Here is an 18,045-nt window from a genome sequence, read left to right as displayed (position 1 = left end):
CCTCCTTTCACTACAGAACTGCCTCCAACTTCCCCTCTCAGCTCGCAGACTTAACTTGGTCGAGCTGTAGTCAGGAGGTAAAGCAAGCTTTACGACTGTGAAACAGCTGTCCGTGTTTGTGTCTGAGTGTGTCTGTAAACGAGAGTTAAATTTATCATTATTTCTATATTATTTCAGTTGGGACATAAAAATCTGTCCATATATGGGGAGTGTCCGTATCTTGGTGTCCATAAGGACAGGTTTCCCTGTATTTGACTGTTGCATCGTTTGTTAGGATTTTCACTCATCTGTGACATTTTCATCATATTAGATTGCCACTGCATCTGCTACTTTTGGTCTGAAGAGAAGAAAGTGCAATTATTATTTATAACATAAGTGAGTAAATAAATATAATGTTCATTCATGTTGTCACAGGTCGTCATTATGGTGCAATCAGCTGTGAGGGATGCAAGGGGTTCTTCAAACGCTCAATTCGCAAGCAGTTGGGGTACCAGTGTCGTGGGAACAAGAACTGTGAAGTGACAAAACACCACAGAAATCGCTGTCAGTACTGCCGCCTTCAGAAGTGCCTGGCCATGGGCATGAGAAGTGATTGTAAGGATCTCAAAACTTGCTTAGGTGGTGTGTGCTTTCTGTTCACTCTTTGTATTTATATTAAAATAATGAGGTGACCACTATTGTGCTCTCAGATTTGGTGACTGTAATTCAGTGGATAATTAATAAGTTTTGATTGTAATTAGAAGTGTTACAGACCTTAAATTGTCACCAGATATTTTCAAATAAAAGTTATCTTTATTCATTTACATTTAGAGGGAACTGAGGTTATAAATTTCCGCATTAATTTATTTTTATAAGTTACATTACATTTCCATTTCTATATATGTCAGGACAATAATAGTACATTATGCAACGAGCCTATAATGATAGTAATTAAGACTCGATGTTTATGAAACGAGCTTCTTAATTACCATTATAGGCAAGTTTCATGCGACTTTTTATGCTCGACCATATTTCTAACTTGAAATTATTTATAAGTATTCATGTTGTTCTTATGTGACTGGGGAGCGAACTGACCTTGTGCAATCTCGTAAGTTGTGAGATGTGTGCAGACGTGAAAGTATTGATTTTTTCCGGGGAACGAATGTCGACGACCTTGATATAACCTAGAGCGTAAGATAAACATTAATCTTGATATAACCTTGAAATTGAATTCGACATTGAAAAACGAGATGACAAATTGAATTTATTTGAATATTATTTACAATTAACGCTAATTATTATAGTAACAGAACATAACCTTCTGCGACAGTATTGGATTTCCAGCGTGCATGACGTTTTGCTAGTTGTCTTTCCATTGCATATCCGAGAATAATCGAAAACCTGAATTTTAATGAATAGGTGTACTTTAATGACATGCATTAAAGGACTGCTGCCAGGTGTATAATTACTACATTTCAGCATGGTCGAGCATAAATTTAATTACTGTATAGTATTGTATTTTGTACACAGACTTCTCACTTGTGAGTGCACGCAAGTGTGTGTTGTGTGCATCTGTGCTCAAGTGTGGGAGTGTATGTGTACTTGTCGGAAAAGAAAGTGTGAATAACATCTTTTCCGTTCAGAGATTGTGTTAAGATGGAGGCTCAGAATTTTGTACATACTTCTGAAATTGTGGTATAGAAGATTTGGTTAACGAGTTTTCTTCTGGATTTGATACTGTAAGTTATCTCCACCATGAGTGGTTAGATAAGGCCTACATTTTTAGACCATTTATGATTAACTGAAGCAAATGTAGAGGCACTGGTTTCTCATTCAGTAACTTTGGCTGCTGTATTATTGATGCTTGGTGCATATGGTTTATTACGTATTTTCCTATAATGTTAATGTCCTTCTATCTCTTCCTCTGTCTGTATATTAAACATAGGTACTTGAAAGCTTTGAATTGCTTATTCTTCTATGTGTGGAAATGTGGGCAACTTCCATAATAACTGAATCCCATTGAGAGTAAAATATAAATACGCAGACTCTGTTCCTGTGAACGTCATAGACAAATACGAGTTTTCATTGAAATGAATTTGTAATTCATTCTGTAAACGAGACACTGCTGGTGATATTTCATTTTAATTAGCTTCAGATATTCTTGCATGATGGTGGTCACTTCATTAGTTGCATGTTTGCTTTATGTATGTTGCTTCAAAAATTATTTCATTATAAATGCTTTTTCACATATCCAGTTTCAAACATAAAACAAAGGAAAAACTGAGATGTAAAGATTTATTACTGTACAGTTCAAGTGTAATATGATTTGTAAAATTCTTCGTGAAGTAATAGTGAGGAGTTAAGGATTTGGTGAAACTAGAGTTGATTGACTTCCGCCGATTTTGGAATAGAAAATGGTCGAATTTCAAAGCGAATTTTTGTGGAGATGCATTTTAGAACTTAAGCATTCTATTGGTAATTGTTTCAACTAAACTACTTGTAGAGATATGTGGCAAATTACCTGTGAAATGACACGTCCAATATAATGCGAGTGTAAATGTTCTGTTTTCTATTCAATGTAACTCTCTGTTAGGACCGGAGATTCTAGAGTTTAACCATAAGCTATAACCAAGAATAGACTGAATTCTGTTTTTTTGAACTCCTACAATTGCGATTCTCCTTGTTTCCGTTGTTTGATTCAGAAAGGATAGAAGTGTTTCTATTCTCTTAGGTTTAATTTATGCTTCTTTCCGTCCACTGTATCACAGTAGTATGGAGCAGCATATTGGTATTGTTATTGTCAAATGAAAAACATGATGTGATGTAATGTGAAGAACGCAGAACTGTTACTAATTCAATAGCCACTGGAAAACATTCAGCTAGAGCACGTAATAGTAGAATAAACACACAAAAATCACAACGGAACTTTCTTTCCAAGCCCGCCATTATAGCAGACACTGATGCACTTCAACTGCCAACATAAAAAAAAAAGTATCACTACCCTCTAAACGACAGCCACACTCACTCGCTTTCACCTTCTTTGAAACAGACACTACCAGGATAGAGTAATTTAACATCTTCAATCAGAGCCTCAAAACGATTGCGCACCAGCCTCAAACAATCCTTCCTCCATAAATATTCATAAAGGTTATCACTGAGGTCTTCCTAGCTCACGTCTCCCCGAGACAGACGTCCCCTAAGTCCACGCCATGCTTTCTCGATTAAGTTCGTGCATGCACTGCTCTCCCGACCAAAAGTTAAGGCTGTGATTCAGTCAAATGACGGAAATTATGAACATCCAGCCCTTCATACCCCTTCCAGCAGTCCGTCATTACTGTGGTTTGAGCGGCGACATGTTTCCAAATAAAACGAAGCAAAGTATCTTTGTCCCTCATATTATTCGGACACATCTCCAATCGCACTTCCTTTGTCTCATGATCTATCATGCCCAAAACCCAAGAACCCTCAATAACACGACCAGCCTCAAATTTCCTACGTTCAATCTTGCATTCATCAATTTCTACTATATGGTTCGGCCCTCCAATCCTAGGTTCGTTCTTGTAACAGTGATCCAGACTGTCTGAAAGAAAAATAAAACTTATGGCAAACAAAAACCTAGAAAAACCTAACCTAATCTGTCACAGTTTCGTATATGCAAAGGATAATAAAAGCCTAAATTAACCTAACCTGTCAGACTCGCCTATACAAGGCATAATAAAAGCCTAAACTATCATAACCTAACCTGTCACAGTTTCGTACATGCAGAGCACAATAAAAGCTTAAACTAACCTAATCTAACCTAACCTCTCACTAAAATCCAAAACTAATTCAACCTAATCTGCCACAGATTTGCCTACACAAGGCATAACAAAAGCCTAAACTATCCTAACCTAACATGTCACAGTTTCGTATATGTATACCACAATAGAAGCCTAACCTAACCTCTCACTAAAATCCTAAACTAACCCAACTTAACCTGCCATAGATTAGCCTACACAAGGCACAACAAAAGCCTCAACTATCCTAACCTAACCTGTCACAGTTTAAAATATGCAAACCACAATAAAAGCCTAAACTAACCTAGCCTAACCTCTCACTAAAATCCTAAACTATCCCAACCTAACCTGCTCTAGATTTGCTTACACAAGGCATAACAAAAGCCTAAATTATCCTAACCTAACCTGTCACAGTTTCGTATATGCAAACCACAATAAAAGCCTAAACTAACCTAACCTCTCACTAAAATTCTAAACTAACCCAACCTAACCTGCCACAGATTTACCTACACAAGGCATAACAAAAGCCTAAACTATCCTAACCTAACCTGTCACAGTTTTGTGTATGCAAACCACAATAAAAGTCTAAATTAACCTAACCTGTCACTAAAATCCTAAACTCACACCACCCAACCTGCCACAGATTTGGTTGTTGTTTCTGTTAGGGACCTATTGTTAATTTTTGGACTTGAAATTTGCGAGGTTGAATTTGGACAGGATTTAAACTGAATTACGTTAGTTTTGTTACAATTTAATAATATGGAATAAAGATAGGTGGTGTAAGCAAAACTATATATAACAGTTGATGTGGCTTTACAGGAGAAACTGAAAAATACAATCCCTTACTCATAAGTTGCAAGTCATATGGACGTTTGTTATGTGGTTATTGCAGTGGGGCAAATGGAAAATTTTACGGATTGAATGTGAGATTGTAAAAAATGTATTTTTGAATTCAACTCTCACACGATAATCCTGGTGAAATGTGAATCTATTGACAAATTGTTTATTTAGCAGGATTTGGCATTAAGGACTTCATGACAAAGCTCCCTTTTTTGCCTGTATTGTATAACACTCTCATTGGAGGTTTGAAGCTGTTGTTAACTTAGCACAGATTTTAAAATTCAGTGTTTCGCCTATTAACAAGCAGAATGAAATGAAAATAAGCAAATGCAAGACTATATAATTGATTTGTGGTTTTCTTATCAGGAGAGTTACATCTCGTTTTTAGATAGACACTATGCAGGCCGACCAGATATAAGAGATCCTCATGATATTGGGAGGTTGTTTAGTGCAATTTTAGCTAGAAAAAAATACAACGCTCATATTATTGTGGGTTTGTAGGTATTCGTCTAATTGACAGACATAAGGAAGAAATTTGCTAGGAGATAACACCAAAAAGGTCTAAATCATATAGTTAATCCACATGTCTTTCCTTTCAAAATTATGAAAGCAATGTAATGAAGTAGCACTACTTACCCCGCAAACTCGTTCTTCTAAATTATGGTTTTGCCTTTGCAAAAGCAATTTGGTTTTCATGAAATTTTTTATGCTCTAAGAAGATTTAGATCACAGCAGAACAGAGCCAGGAAGGGAGGAGAAGAAAGCAACAGTTATATTTTAGTATTATATTAATTTTGTTGTGCACAAATCTCATTATTATTTCGTCTGTTAATTAAGTGTAATTAAATATAACAAACTTTATCTGTAATATTAACTCAAACACTGTCTTTAATATAATGAACTGATCTTTGAATTTTCTCCATCCAATATATAGGTCTGAAATTTTGTTACGTTCACGCTATGTCTCTCTTCTTAAATGTTATTTCATTTGGAAAGAAACTTACGGAAAACTAACTTCGTGAGAGACAAGAAATTGTAATTGTCTTGCAGTTCAATGAGGAATTACAGCGGCTGCATTGCCATTCCTTCACTTGGCTATAGGCTATGATTAATGGCTTGTTTATATCCAATGTTTGTATTTTCACTCGATCCAAGGTAAAATTTCAGAATGGACCAGTAGTATAGTTAGAGAAAAATTGCTCAGAAACTGTAAAACCAGTGATTGATTCTACATTTTATCCATTTCAGTGAACAACAAATGCAGTCATGTATATACACTTCTTAAAACTTCTTTAAATTGATTTATTATGATTCTGAACTAAAAATCTTATTGTATACTAGCCGTACCTGTGCGCTCCACTGCACCTGTTAGAAATAAATATGAAGTAATTACATAACTAAAATAGGACGTTTGATCCAGGGAACATTCGTGTTTGATAGAAGGATAAATTGTTTAATATGTTACTTAATTTAAATTGTATTTTAATAATTAAAATGCGATCATTTTGGTCCAGAGAGCACTCATTTGGTGCAATGACAATTCCTTTAACATGTTTCCTATTTGTTATTACATGCAACCTTAGTTTAATGAAGATTGACATATCATTTATTTTTAATGTGTAAACTTCATATTACTTGCTATATGGTTCCATTGAATTATGGTAATAATTTAATTATATTTCTTTCTTTTGAAAATGTAAGAATTCACGATCTCCTATGTACCATTGCCATGGAATGAATCAATGTATTTTTTTTTCCTACTTATAATTCCCCCCCCCCCACTTATAAATTTTATATTTTGCACATAGGAGTTACTGCAGGAACAACAACGCTATAATCTGAGGCAGCGGTGAAAATGTATTATATTGTTATTTTAAAAGTCTTGTATATCCTTAAATATCAGTCCAATCAAAATTTTGCATAGAATAAAACTTATCGGAAATCATTTTTAAAGAAACTTTCGTTATGCAACATTTTTCACAGAAGTCAATAATAAGCGAGATATTTCGATTTATTTAATTCAGGCCCCCTTATAACCCCCCTTTTAAATAACGTATTTTGAATGCCATATAGCCTAAAATCTAAGTTACAACGAACTTAATTTATTTTCCAATTTTCATCGAAATCCGTTCAACCATTATCGCGTGAAAAGGTAACAAACGTCCAGACAGACAGACAGACAGACATACAAACAAAAATTAAAAAAAAAAGGCGATTTTCGGTTTCAGGATGGTTAATTATACATGTTAACACCAATTATTTTTGGAAAATCGAAAATTACCAGAAAAGTTTTGGCTACAGATTTATTATTAGTATAGATTGGTGCAGTTACTTAAATGAGAAACAAACTCCTCGTCTTTGAGCTGTCAAGATAAGATAAAAGCATCATTTGTGGTGTGTATATACAAATAATGCTAGTCTCTTGAGTGGAATTATTTTTATTAGAGACATGTTTGCATTACCATGATGTTGTTGCATTGTGATTTAAAGGTCACGTGACATTTGCATTTTATGTTTCACTTAACTCATGCCTCCGAAGTTTGTAAGAACAGAAATATTTAAATAACTGTGTTGTTACTGGAGAAGATTTGGAAAGAAATGCAATATTACTACTTAAATCAGGCCTGCAGAACCCGTAAGTAGGGGAAATATGATGTGAGCCTCACTCCACTTCTGTTGGGGATGATCGAGTTCCGCGTAGAGTTGTTTACATTCTCTGCCCATGCAAAGGTCCATCAGTGGCGGCATGTAACTTTCAAAAAGGATTGTAATAAATTCATTGTATTTATAATGCGTTATCTCATTTCAAGGTTTACAATTATGCTAGTTTTCCTCTCTGTAGTTTCTTGATTTCTTTGCACCTAACCTGCTTTAGATTTTCGAAAATTATCCTCCTATCATCATCTACAGAAACACAAATTTATAGAATTTAAGTAATGAATCTTGAAAGTCACTATTAATTTCAATTCAAAATGAGCACAGAGAGTGACGTCCTTAATTTAACAGTATATAAATAAATAATCAATATAGGTACAGTTCGTAATAATGAACTTACCCGAAAGTTTGTGCATTCCATAATTCTTAATATGGGCTTTGTTGAAATGTGGTTTAATATTGAAATGACTAGTAGAAATAAATTGGATGGAACACAGTAAACAAGCAATACTTTCGTCTTCAACAACAAAATAAATGTATTCCCATTTTCTTTGGAAGTAGTATTTTTTCACGGGTTTAGATTTTGCCATGTTCAAGTCCTCTTTAAACTGCAGTATGCATATTGTGTATTTATTTATTTAGCATCTGAATGAGATGTTGATAATGCCAGTGAAATGAGTCTGGGGTCCAGCACTGATAGTTACCAGCATTTGCTCATATTGGATTGAGAGAAAACCCTGGAAAAAACCTCAACCAGGTAACTTGTCCTGACCGGGATTAGAACCCAGGCCACCTGGTTTCACAGAAAGATCCGCTAACCGTTACTCCACAAGTGTGGACTCATAGTGAATTATATCTACTTTGAATTATGAAGTTAGTCAGGAGGAAAATACATGCATTCACTCCGTGCAGTGGTTGTTCCAAATTTAATTAATAGAGTTATTAAATCGTCGTCATAATTTAATCTCATCTGTAGCCAATAATTTCTGCACCATATATATTTACGGGCTTTACATTGAAGCAATATCATCCACTTTAAATTGTGAATCAATTGTATATGTATTCAAAAAAAGCATGCACTGCATTACACTTGTAACCTTCTTACACATTTGATATTAGTACCAACAGTGTGTGTTGAAAAATTTCTGTAGAAATGTGGAGGGCAAATAGTGAAAATTTCTTAGAAAGTTTGAATGGAATGTACAAGTAGATAAGTTGCGTGGATCATTTGTGATCTTGGTCTTCATTTTGTTGATGGTGAGGTCTTTACATGGACGTCTTACGTGATTTGAAATGTTATCGAAGTTTGAAATGAAGAAGGAAGTTATTTTGAACAAGAAATATTAATAATTACTGTAATTAGTGGAGAGCCCTGAGGTTACAGACAGATAAGTTCTTTTATTTGAATGGTGCTTACAGCCCTTTGCGTTTGTACAGTTAAGGCCCATTCACAATGAAAATTAAACATAACCGTAACATAAACACAGAAGTTTGCGCCCAGGCTACCAAATGGGATCATTCACAATGATTCACATAAGCAATGACATAAACATTACCGTAAGATGTTAACATGAAAGTTTGCAAGCTCAAAACTTTCATGCTTATGCTTACGTGATTTGCAAACAGAACACAATCGTGGAGCGCTGAAGTATACGACAGAATATGAGGAAATGGCGTTGTTGTTATGTTTCCATGGTTACCAAGTATGTTTGCGGTTATATTTATGTTCCCATCATGAATGATGGTATGACTTCTTGATTTTACCGTAACGTTTATATTCTTAAGTTAACGCCTACGTTATGTTTAATTTTCATTGTGAATGAGCCTTTACTCAACACACTGTGCACTAACAATTATTGAAAGTGTGATGTGTAAGCATATCAGTAGTAATAAAGGCCTAGTTTTCTTTCATGTCTGTAATTCTCTCTCATATACAATAATATATAACCAAGCATAACATGTCCTCACAAAACTGTAATTTAACACTAATATAGAATTAACATGATCACCTTTCCTAGCTCTGCTGTAACAAATTGTTTAGAAGTAAGCCGATGTGTTGCCCGAAACAGACACGAGAAACATTCAAAGCTCCCCATGTTTTAGCCGTCCAGCATGAGAGGAAGCCGATGACTGAGAAGAGAGACTTTACATCATCTGTTGGAATGAACAACAATGCACCAGGTTTTGCGTCAAATCCAGCAAACAAGATTTTCATCAGAAAGGACTTGGCCATGGATTCTAAGTCACCTGTGTTGCCATCCACGTTTAGTCTTTCTGACCTTGGCCTGATGAGTTCGAAAACAACAGGTTAGCTTATGTACTATATTTAGTTTGTATTTAATAAAAAAAAAACTGTGAAATGTGTGACTGTTTGCTTTAGAACTGGGGCAGGTGTTTGGTGAAATTTATTAAACATTTGACATTTGTGCATATGCTTCATTTCACACCAGCCAGTCACGTGAAAAGAAAAATGTAACGAGTGTTAAGTTGAACCTGTAAGATTGATTTATTTTCATGTTATATGTTAGTAAATATGTCCGTGTTTGCGTGAGATTTTTTGGTCATGCTCATGTAATAATTTACTCTAACCAAAAATATTCATAGAGTCAATATCTTTCACAGAATAGTATGTTTTCCCTTCACACGTTTTAAACCTCCATCATAAGCTTTCCTAAAAATGAAAACTAATACTATTGTCTAAGGGCCAAATTCATAGTCAACACTTATCGTAAGGAAACCCTTAAGCAGTTGCTTATAATCATTTCCAATTCATAAATTCCACTGAAGTGAACACTATTCAAATAAGGTAGCTTGTCAGCTTACTCAAGTGTTTCCTCATGCGCATTGTAATCAGCTGATTCAGTATTCAATTGATGATGATTATAATTTTGATGAATCTATTGAGTTCTATAATGAAAATGAAAATTTGTTTCGGCAAAACAAAAGATATATCAGAGATATGGAAAACCCTTCAGAGATGAACAATGACCATTATGAGGAGATCCAGTTTCAACAAAAACACTGTTGTGGATATTCTGGTGCCTCTCATTGGAAATCACAAAACAACCAAGAGAGGCTTACGATTTCACCACTGCTGAAAATACTGGTTGCTTTGAGAGTTTACGCTACAGCATCATTTCAGGAAGATTTATGTAATAATACAGCAATAACTGATAATAATGTAATAATAACCTGTTTTTGGGAACACACAAAGCTATTTTGGTTTTGTTATTATTTTGCACTTGGTTTGTGCAGATTTATATTTATTTAGATTTCATAACTAGTTCTCTTAGCTCACTTCTTTCTTCTTCTGTAAAATGCTTTCACGACATTTTGTAAAATTTAGAGCTCTATTGTATTTACTTCTGTATTTGTCTACGATAATAATGCCGATTTAACAATTTGAAGGTGCTGGAAAAAAATGGAATGTGCGAAAGCGCTCTCATCTAGCCATTGTTACCATATTTCTCTCGATGTCAAGGGAATGCTCAGTGCATATAAAGAGTAGCGTCTCTGCAATATGATCTAAAATAAGTGCTAAGGAAACATTCAGTACTTAAGTGTTTCCTCATTTTATAAGTGATGACTATGATTCGACACTGAAGCAGTGGTACTTGCTATAAATTAGAGGGGAGCCAATAATGAGAAATAGTAATTTTCCTAAAGCCACATTGTATTTCCAGAAATAGAATGTAACAATATGCGGATTTTTATTTTATTATTTTTATTATTACGCCTATTATTACTTTATTATTATTTTATGATTATAATTTATTATTATTGTTATTATTATTATTATTATTATTATTATTATTATTATTACAATGAAACCTGTTCAAATCAGAACCTGAATAATCCGGAATCCTGTCTATTTCGGAACAATTTATTAGTCCTGGCGAAATTCGTATGTATTATGTATAATTTGTCCTGAATAAAACGGAAACTGTCCAATGCAGAAACGGAAACTATCCGATACTGTACAAAACGGAAATAATATTTTGGACACACTATTTTAATGTAAACTATATTTTGTAACAGTGTGTAATTTCAAGAAATGTACGACATATGTAGGTCACTAAGATAAAAACGTTTTCTTTGCAAAATTTTAGAGGGTGCGAGGGTGTGTTGGCCTGGCATTCACAAATTTTATTACCCAGTTGACTAGGCAAACGAGTGAGTCCCTTCAAAGATTCTCAATGCTTCACACCAGTATAATGTCGTAGCTGGGCAGAACACAACGTGATAGAAAAAAAATTTTGCGTAAAAATGTGTCATTATTGTTAAATGATGAAGTAAAAGTTGTCGACTTAAAGGAAAATGAGAAACTAAATATATGGGCAATAATGTTGAAGTTCAGTTATGGAAAATTCAGGTGTAACACTTTGAAAAATAAAGACCATCTTATGAGTGAGTGAAAAATAAAGACTGTCTCATGAGTGAGTGGCTTGCAGTTAATAAGGGTGACATAAAGAGGAAACAGAAAACAGCCGGTTATGTGGAAATAAATGAACTGTTGTGAGAGTGAGTTCTTCATGCCCTTTCAAAGATCATGCAAATTTCTGGACCTATTCTGCAAAACAAACCCTTGAACTGGCCAAAAAAAAATTAGATAAACCAGAATTCAAGGCTTCTAATGGATGGCTCCTAAACCAATTAAAAAAAGTGCAGTGATATGCAGTACACTATTACAGTATAATTTTAGATATTAAATTTAGTGTGATTTAATAGCGTTTAATGAGTGAGTTACGAAAACATTTATACAGAAAATGAGATTCTTCTTCAATATGATTCACCACTGGTATAAGCGACAGAAAGCTAATTTAATGTCAGTAGTGTTAAACGGGATATTTTGTACTTCTTGCAGTTTGCGGCATACCATTTTGTTTTTCATTTATACAAATGATAAAATATTTCATTTTAACTTCACACCTGAATAATATGGAAACCTGTCTACAACGGAAAAAAAATTGGGATCATGTTACTTCCGTCTTGAACAGGTTTTACTGTATTATTATTATTATTATTATTATTGTTATTATTATTATTATTATTATTATTATTATTATTATTATTATTATTATTATTATTCAAAATAAAATAATGAATACTTATATAGGCCTATTACTACTGGGTGTTCATTTCAAAGTGTGTCATGATGTCACTGTTGTTGGGTCACCAATTTGAAGCGAGTTTCAGCTAATATGTTAGAGAAGTTGCCTATTATTTAAGGCGTTCTTCAATCTGAACTTGAGAACGTGTACGGTATAACTTGAACGTCGTAGCAACAGATGGTGGTCTGTACGGTCTGTGTGCTACCATAACCTCTTTCGAACTGTGTTTTGCGCCGGCAAGTCGTACGCAGGGTATTTGTTATCATAGGTTGCGTACGGTAACATTCCACAACATAAATCAAATGCTCCGTGTCCATGTTGACCGTCGAAGTTAATGTCAACAAATACGTAAGTAATTGTCTTAACCCTCTCCCCATATCCCGACAGTACGTATTTCCAAACAGTTCACATTCCTGCCACTACTGGCGTTACCGTACGTATCGGTACGTACTCTTCAGAATGAACGCCGTACTTGCTAGCCATCTTCTCTACCTCTTAGGTTATACACCTGAGCTGCGGAAGTGTAGGAAGATTGAATTCTCTAGGCTCATCAGCTAGCCACATGACGGCATACAGCGAGCCAAGACACATTTTGAACTGAACACCCAGTAGTGTTTTGAAACTGAACAGGAAGGACTCTGCTACTTCTCTGCAAAATCAAATCAATACAAACAGATTTATTTGTTGTTTTATTTCATCTATAATCTGTTTTGCGTTTGGAAATTAGAAAATAACGCATCACATATAGCTGAAAAGCATTTAACAATCTCTGCATCTGTGACTTCAGCCTACGTGCTAAAATTTCTGCTTCATGGTATGATGCTTTAGTTATCAATTCGGTTTATGCATAGTGATGTACATTACTTTCTGTTCAGATACTATTTATTTATTTATTTATTCTGGCGAAGTTAAGGTCATCAGGCCTTCTCTTCCACGTAGCCAGGAACAAAATAAGCTGATACAATTTTACTAATATACTATGGACATTTTTAATATTTTCAATTTTTTTTTTTTTTTTTTTTTATTGATTGAGAATGTTGTGGACACATATTATCAAAATTTGTATGCATGGTATTATAATATCTATGAAGATTGAAACGTTTGTAATGCATTCTTATATCGCGAAATAATAAGCACATGGTACTACCACAGTCTAGTATATACAGCTCCGAAGCTCAATATGTAGGGAATATGCATCCATAGATAGTTGCTAACCACTAGGATCGCTACTATCGCCTCATCACATTCAATGTGAAACAGTACTGGCACATTCTATTGTTCCTAGTACAGTCATCAACTCAAGCTTCATGACTGTATATACTAGACTGTGGTACACCTTTTTTTGCTGGTATGAAGAAAAAATGCATATTCCCAATTGTTTTGAAAAACTCTTCCTTCCTCTTCCAGTTTTTGTCTTTTACCTTTCGAAAAACAACAGCCATATTTACAACACTCCATTGAACCATGTTGCAACAGAAACTGTGAAAATATTAACAGTAACTTTTAATTTAGACGAAAATGTTTACATTTGAATCTTAAATTACAACACTGATAATAACCATATAATATTAAAATGGATTTGAGGGAGGTGGGATATGATGATAGAGACTGGATTAATCTTGCACAGGATAGGGACCGATGGCAGGCTTATGTGAGGGTGGCAATGAAACTCTGGGTTCCTTAAAAGCCATTAAGTAAGTAAGTAAGTAAGTAAGTAAGATAATAACTATGCTTAGTACATGCACATATAGAAAGAAAGCAAATGCGTGTCTTCATTGAACACCTTCACTGCTAGTAATTATGTAGGGGTAGGCTAACCAAATTTTTCTCAAATCGCACATAAATAAAAAAAAAATTTAAAAAAATTCTAAGAAAAGAATAGTAATATTAGTTCAAGACCGAAATAAAATATCTTTCAGAGTTTCATGTGGTCTACGGGCCTCGTAATGAATACCACTCGCCTGAAGAGTTCAGATCTGTTAGGTACAACAGTGTGCAAATTAATGTGAACAGCATTTCTCTTTAGAGACTTTTCACATTGTATGGTTCTAAACACTGCAAAAGCCACCAGCATAGATCAGATCGTACTTCATTTGCTTGCTGATCTAGAGTTGTACTCGGGTGTGGGTTTGATTCCCACTGGGACTTATTACCTGGTTTGGTTTTTTCTGAGGTCTCTTCTAACTGTAACATGAATATCAGGTAATCTGTGGCGAATCTTCGGCCTTATCTCGCCAGATACCATCTTGCTATCATCAATTCCATTGATGCTACATAACCAAGTGGTTGATAGAGCATCACTAAATAACCAAGTTAAACTGCAAATCCCCTGATTTATTCCTTCAAATTAGTACATCTGTTCTGTAAGTCATTTTTGATATACTTTAAAGTTCAGTTAGGTTCAAATATGATATGATACGATATATTTATTCATCCATCATATATCTGTAAGACAGACCTGTTCCAATTCTATATTACCCCAGATCTGCCTTACTTTACAATTTTATTCACCTATGTCAAGTCTTACATTAACCTACAAACTAGTTCAATATACTTTTTTTTTTTGTTAGGTTCAAATAGTTATTCCAGAATTTTTCAAACAACTTTCTTTGTATTGAATTTTTTAAGAAAGTTAGAGCTATCATTCGTGTTGGTGTTCATGATGGACATCACTGCTGAAAAGAAGTAAGATTGTAACTGTCAGTGAGTATATTTCTGTGACTCAAAGGGATATAGACAATGTGGGGTTCATTTAGGCGTGTTAACAAAATTCTTAAGAGATACGATGAAACTGGCAGATTTTCCCCTTAGCATAAAGGTAAATGTGGTAGAAAAATGAAAGCAATAAAAAAAAAATTTTTTTTTTTTGCTGAGAAAATTGAAAGACTAACTATTTTTTGTCTCAGAAGGAAACTAGTCCACTCAGATGTTTATATACATTACTCAAAATTCGTCGATGACTTCTTGAAGGTGGTCACAAAACAATCCAGTGCCAAAAGAAACAACAAGAAACAACTTCTAACCAACTTTGTGATGAAAGTTTCATTGATCCTGGAAGCCTAATAAGACGTGCTTCCACATTAATGAACCACATCTCAGGATCTGAATTCCAGGATTTCGGTATTTTCACTGCCACATGATCACAGTTGAACCAGCAGTACATTCACTATCTTCTTGCTTCTTGTTTTACAATTTTCGTCAACACAAAGAAAACACCAATATCCAGAGACTGGTTCAAACTAGCCTACATACATCTACATAGCCACCGACGTGGCTCAGTCGGTTAAGGGGCTTGCACTCAGGCGCGGGTTCGATCCCCGCATGGGCTGATTACCTGGTTGGGTTTTTTCCGAGGTTTTTCCCAACCGTAAGGTGAATTCCAGGTAATCTATGGCGAATCCTTGGCCTCATCTCACCAAATACCATCTCGCTATCACCAATCTCACTGACGCTAAATAATCTCGTAGTTGATACAGCGTCGTTAAATAACCAACTAAAATAAAAAAAAAATACATCTACATTTTAACAGAGAAGAAGAAAATAGTCTTAAATTTCACTATGAATATTAAATCACATGTGTACAGATACGGAAATAAAATGCAGGCTGAGTCTTGGTAGCAGTCCTGAATGTAGGCAACAAGCTTCGCAAAACTGTCCACAAGTAGCATACATTTAGGCGCTCTTGTTTACTGCACATGCATAATGTATTATCTGGAACTTACTAAAATTAGGTGGCCCATTTTTTTTCTTGGTCTATACAGATATGTTCATGTAGCATTATCGTCAGATTCGTAGCCTGTCCCTATATAGCATATGAACAAAATTAAAGATAAAAATAATGGCTCACTTTAGTCATTTTTTGTCACTATATAGTTGCTGGATCAGTATTACATCTGCACTTATCGGTGGAGCCCACTTTGTGCAGGAGAGCCTGAGGAGTCAAACTTCTATCTTGCAGGAAATAACTATGGAACTGTTCACAGGACATGTCCTTGAAATTATATTTCACAATGATGATACCTCTGACTGTCTCCGTTAGCATGCAATTTCGTTCTTTTGTCCATTGAGCAGATATTTGGGGAAATAATCTCTCAACACTTCCATTGTGACTTGGGATAGAGAAATAAAATTTACATATTTTTAAAAGTTCTGAGAAAGTTTCAGTGCTTGCAGAACTATTGGAATTGAAGAATTTGCACATTGTTTATCTAAAGTTAAATCTTCGTCAAAATTAACTTGATTGGCATATCTTTGTACATTGCAGAATTGATCAAATAGCTTAGAATCTTGAATAGTGACGTTTTTAGAGTGTAAGAATTCAATGCATGTCAGTAGGTCATCATATTTTATGTTTTGTATGTCTTCCAGATTCAGCCATTGATAGTAGGTAAATTCTTTCATAGGTTTTGACCATTTGTTTATATATCCTATGCAAATTTCAGAAAATGAATTTAATGATTGTTTTACTTTTAGTGGTAAGAACTCATTTTTCAGTCCACACCTGTAGAGTAATGGTCAGCGCATCTGGCTGCGAAACCAGGTGGCCCGGGTTCGATTCCCAGTCTGGGCAAGTTACCTGGTTGAGGTTTTTTCCAGGGTTTTCCCTCAACCCAATACGAGCAAATGCTGGGTAACTTTCGGTGCTGGACCCCGGACTCATTTCACTGGCATTATCATCTTCATATCATTCAGACGCTAAATAACCTAGATGTTGATACAGCGTCGTAAAATAACCCAAATAAAAAAAAAACCTCATTTTTCAGCCTATCCTGCAAAGCAATGGAAACTGACATAAGCAAGTCATAGACTTCCACTGTAGAATTATGTTCCTTATCAACACTTTCGATTTTAGTGTGGAAGATGTACATTATCGAATGAAGAAACCAAAGATACAGTTCTGAGAACTCGTTAAAAAAAAAAAACTTTCATTACTGGCACAGTTTTAGATAGCTGGGACATAAAATGTAATTTCAGTACTGGGAACATTTTAATTAGCATTTCCAAAGCAGGAAATAAGCTTAACCTTCTTGTTTTAGATGAACTCAGAAATTGGTGATAGTTTTCATCAACAAATTCACAGAAGTCCTTCAATTCCTCTGTACGAACTGTATAGATACTGAAATAATTAAAAATTTTTAGTATAATACTCTCCATATCTATAAGAAAACTGTCAGCACCATGTTGGATGCAGTCATGCAATATGTGAGCGGGATAACCTATTCCTATGGTGTTGCTGTTTAATATTAATTCTAGTTGAAATGCAAAATGCTGGACTTAAAAAAAATTTTTTAATGCCTGCCGGACAAGATAAAATGATTAAAAAAGAGGACATGTCTTCCTTTTGCCAGATGGATGGTTACCCTATCTACCCAGGAACTACACCCGACACCGTCTCAATTTTTCCCTTCATATCCACACACCTCAAGTGGGCTGACAAAATGCCAGAAACCCAACTTTGAATGCACACAAACTGTGTGACTTGAATTGTGGTTTTCTGTTAACATACCTACAGTGCTACAGAGCGTTCGTCTACGGGTGGGGCCAGGAAAGTGGCATGTGCTGATATGCTGCTTTGTGCGCGCAGTTGTTGATACACACTCGACAATCAAGGTCGACAAGTTATCAGTTAAGGCTCATTCACAATGAAAATTAAACATAACGTAAGCATTAACTTAAGAATGTAA

At 34.9% G+C, this 18,045-nt stretch overlaps 1 protein-coding gene across 6 annotated transcripts in view; it reads left to right on the top strand.

Annotated features, from left to right (window-relative positions):
• Positions 1 to 18,045, top strand: part of Hr78 (Hormone-receptor-like in 78) — a 51,778-nt gene that overhangs the window by 15,393 nt on the left and 18,340 nt on the right. For 3 of the 6 annotated variants that reach the window (XM_069838250.1, XM_069838248.1, XM_069838249.1), the window contains exons 4-5: positions 415 to 621; positions 9,354 to 9,557. In XM_069838250.1, coding sequence (XP_069694351.1) covers positions 415 to 621; positions 9,354 to 9,557 — 411 coding nt within the window. Of the gene's footprint in view, positions 1 to 414; positions 622 to 9,338; positions 9,558 to 18,045 lie in introns of all 6 variants that reach the window. The other 3 variants (XM_069838253.1, XM_069838252.1, XM_069838251.1) reach the window with 3 other exon arrangements.

The sequence above is a fragment of the Periplaneta americana genome, chromosome 10 (genome assembly GCF_040183065.1).
Source record: "Periplaneta americana isolate PAMFEO1 chromosome 10, P.americana_PAMFEO1_priV1, whole genome shotgun sequence".
Lineage (NCBI taxonomy): Eukaryota > Metazoa > Arthropoda > Insecta > Blattodea > Blattidae > Periplaneta > Periplaneta americana.
The sequence above is the reverse complement of the archived record's forward strand: the minus strand, read 5'-3'. Positions and strand labels throughout refer to the sequence as shown.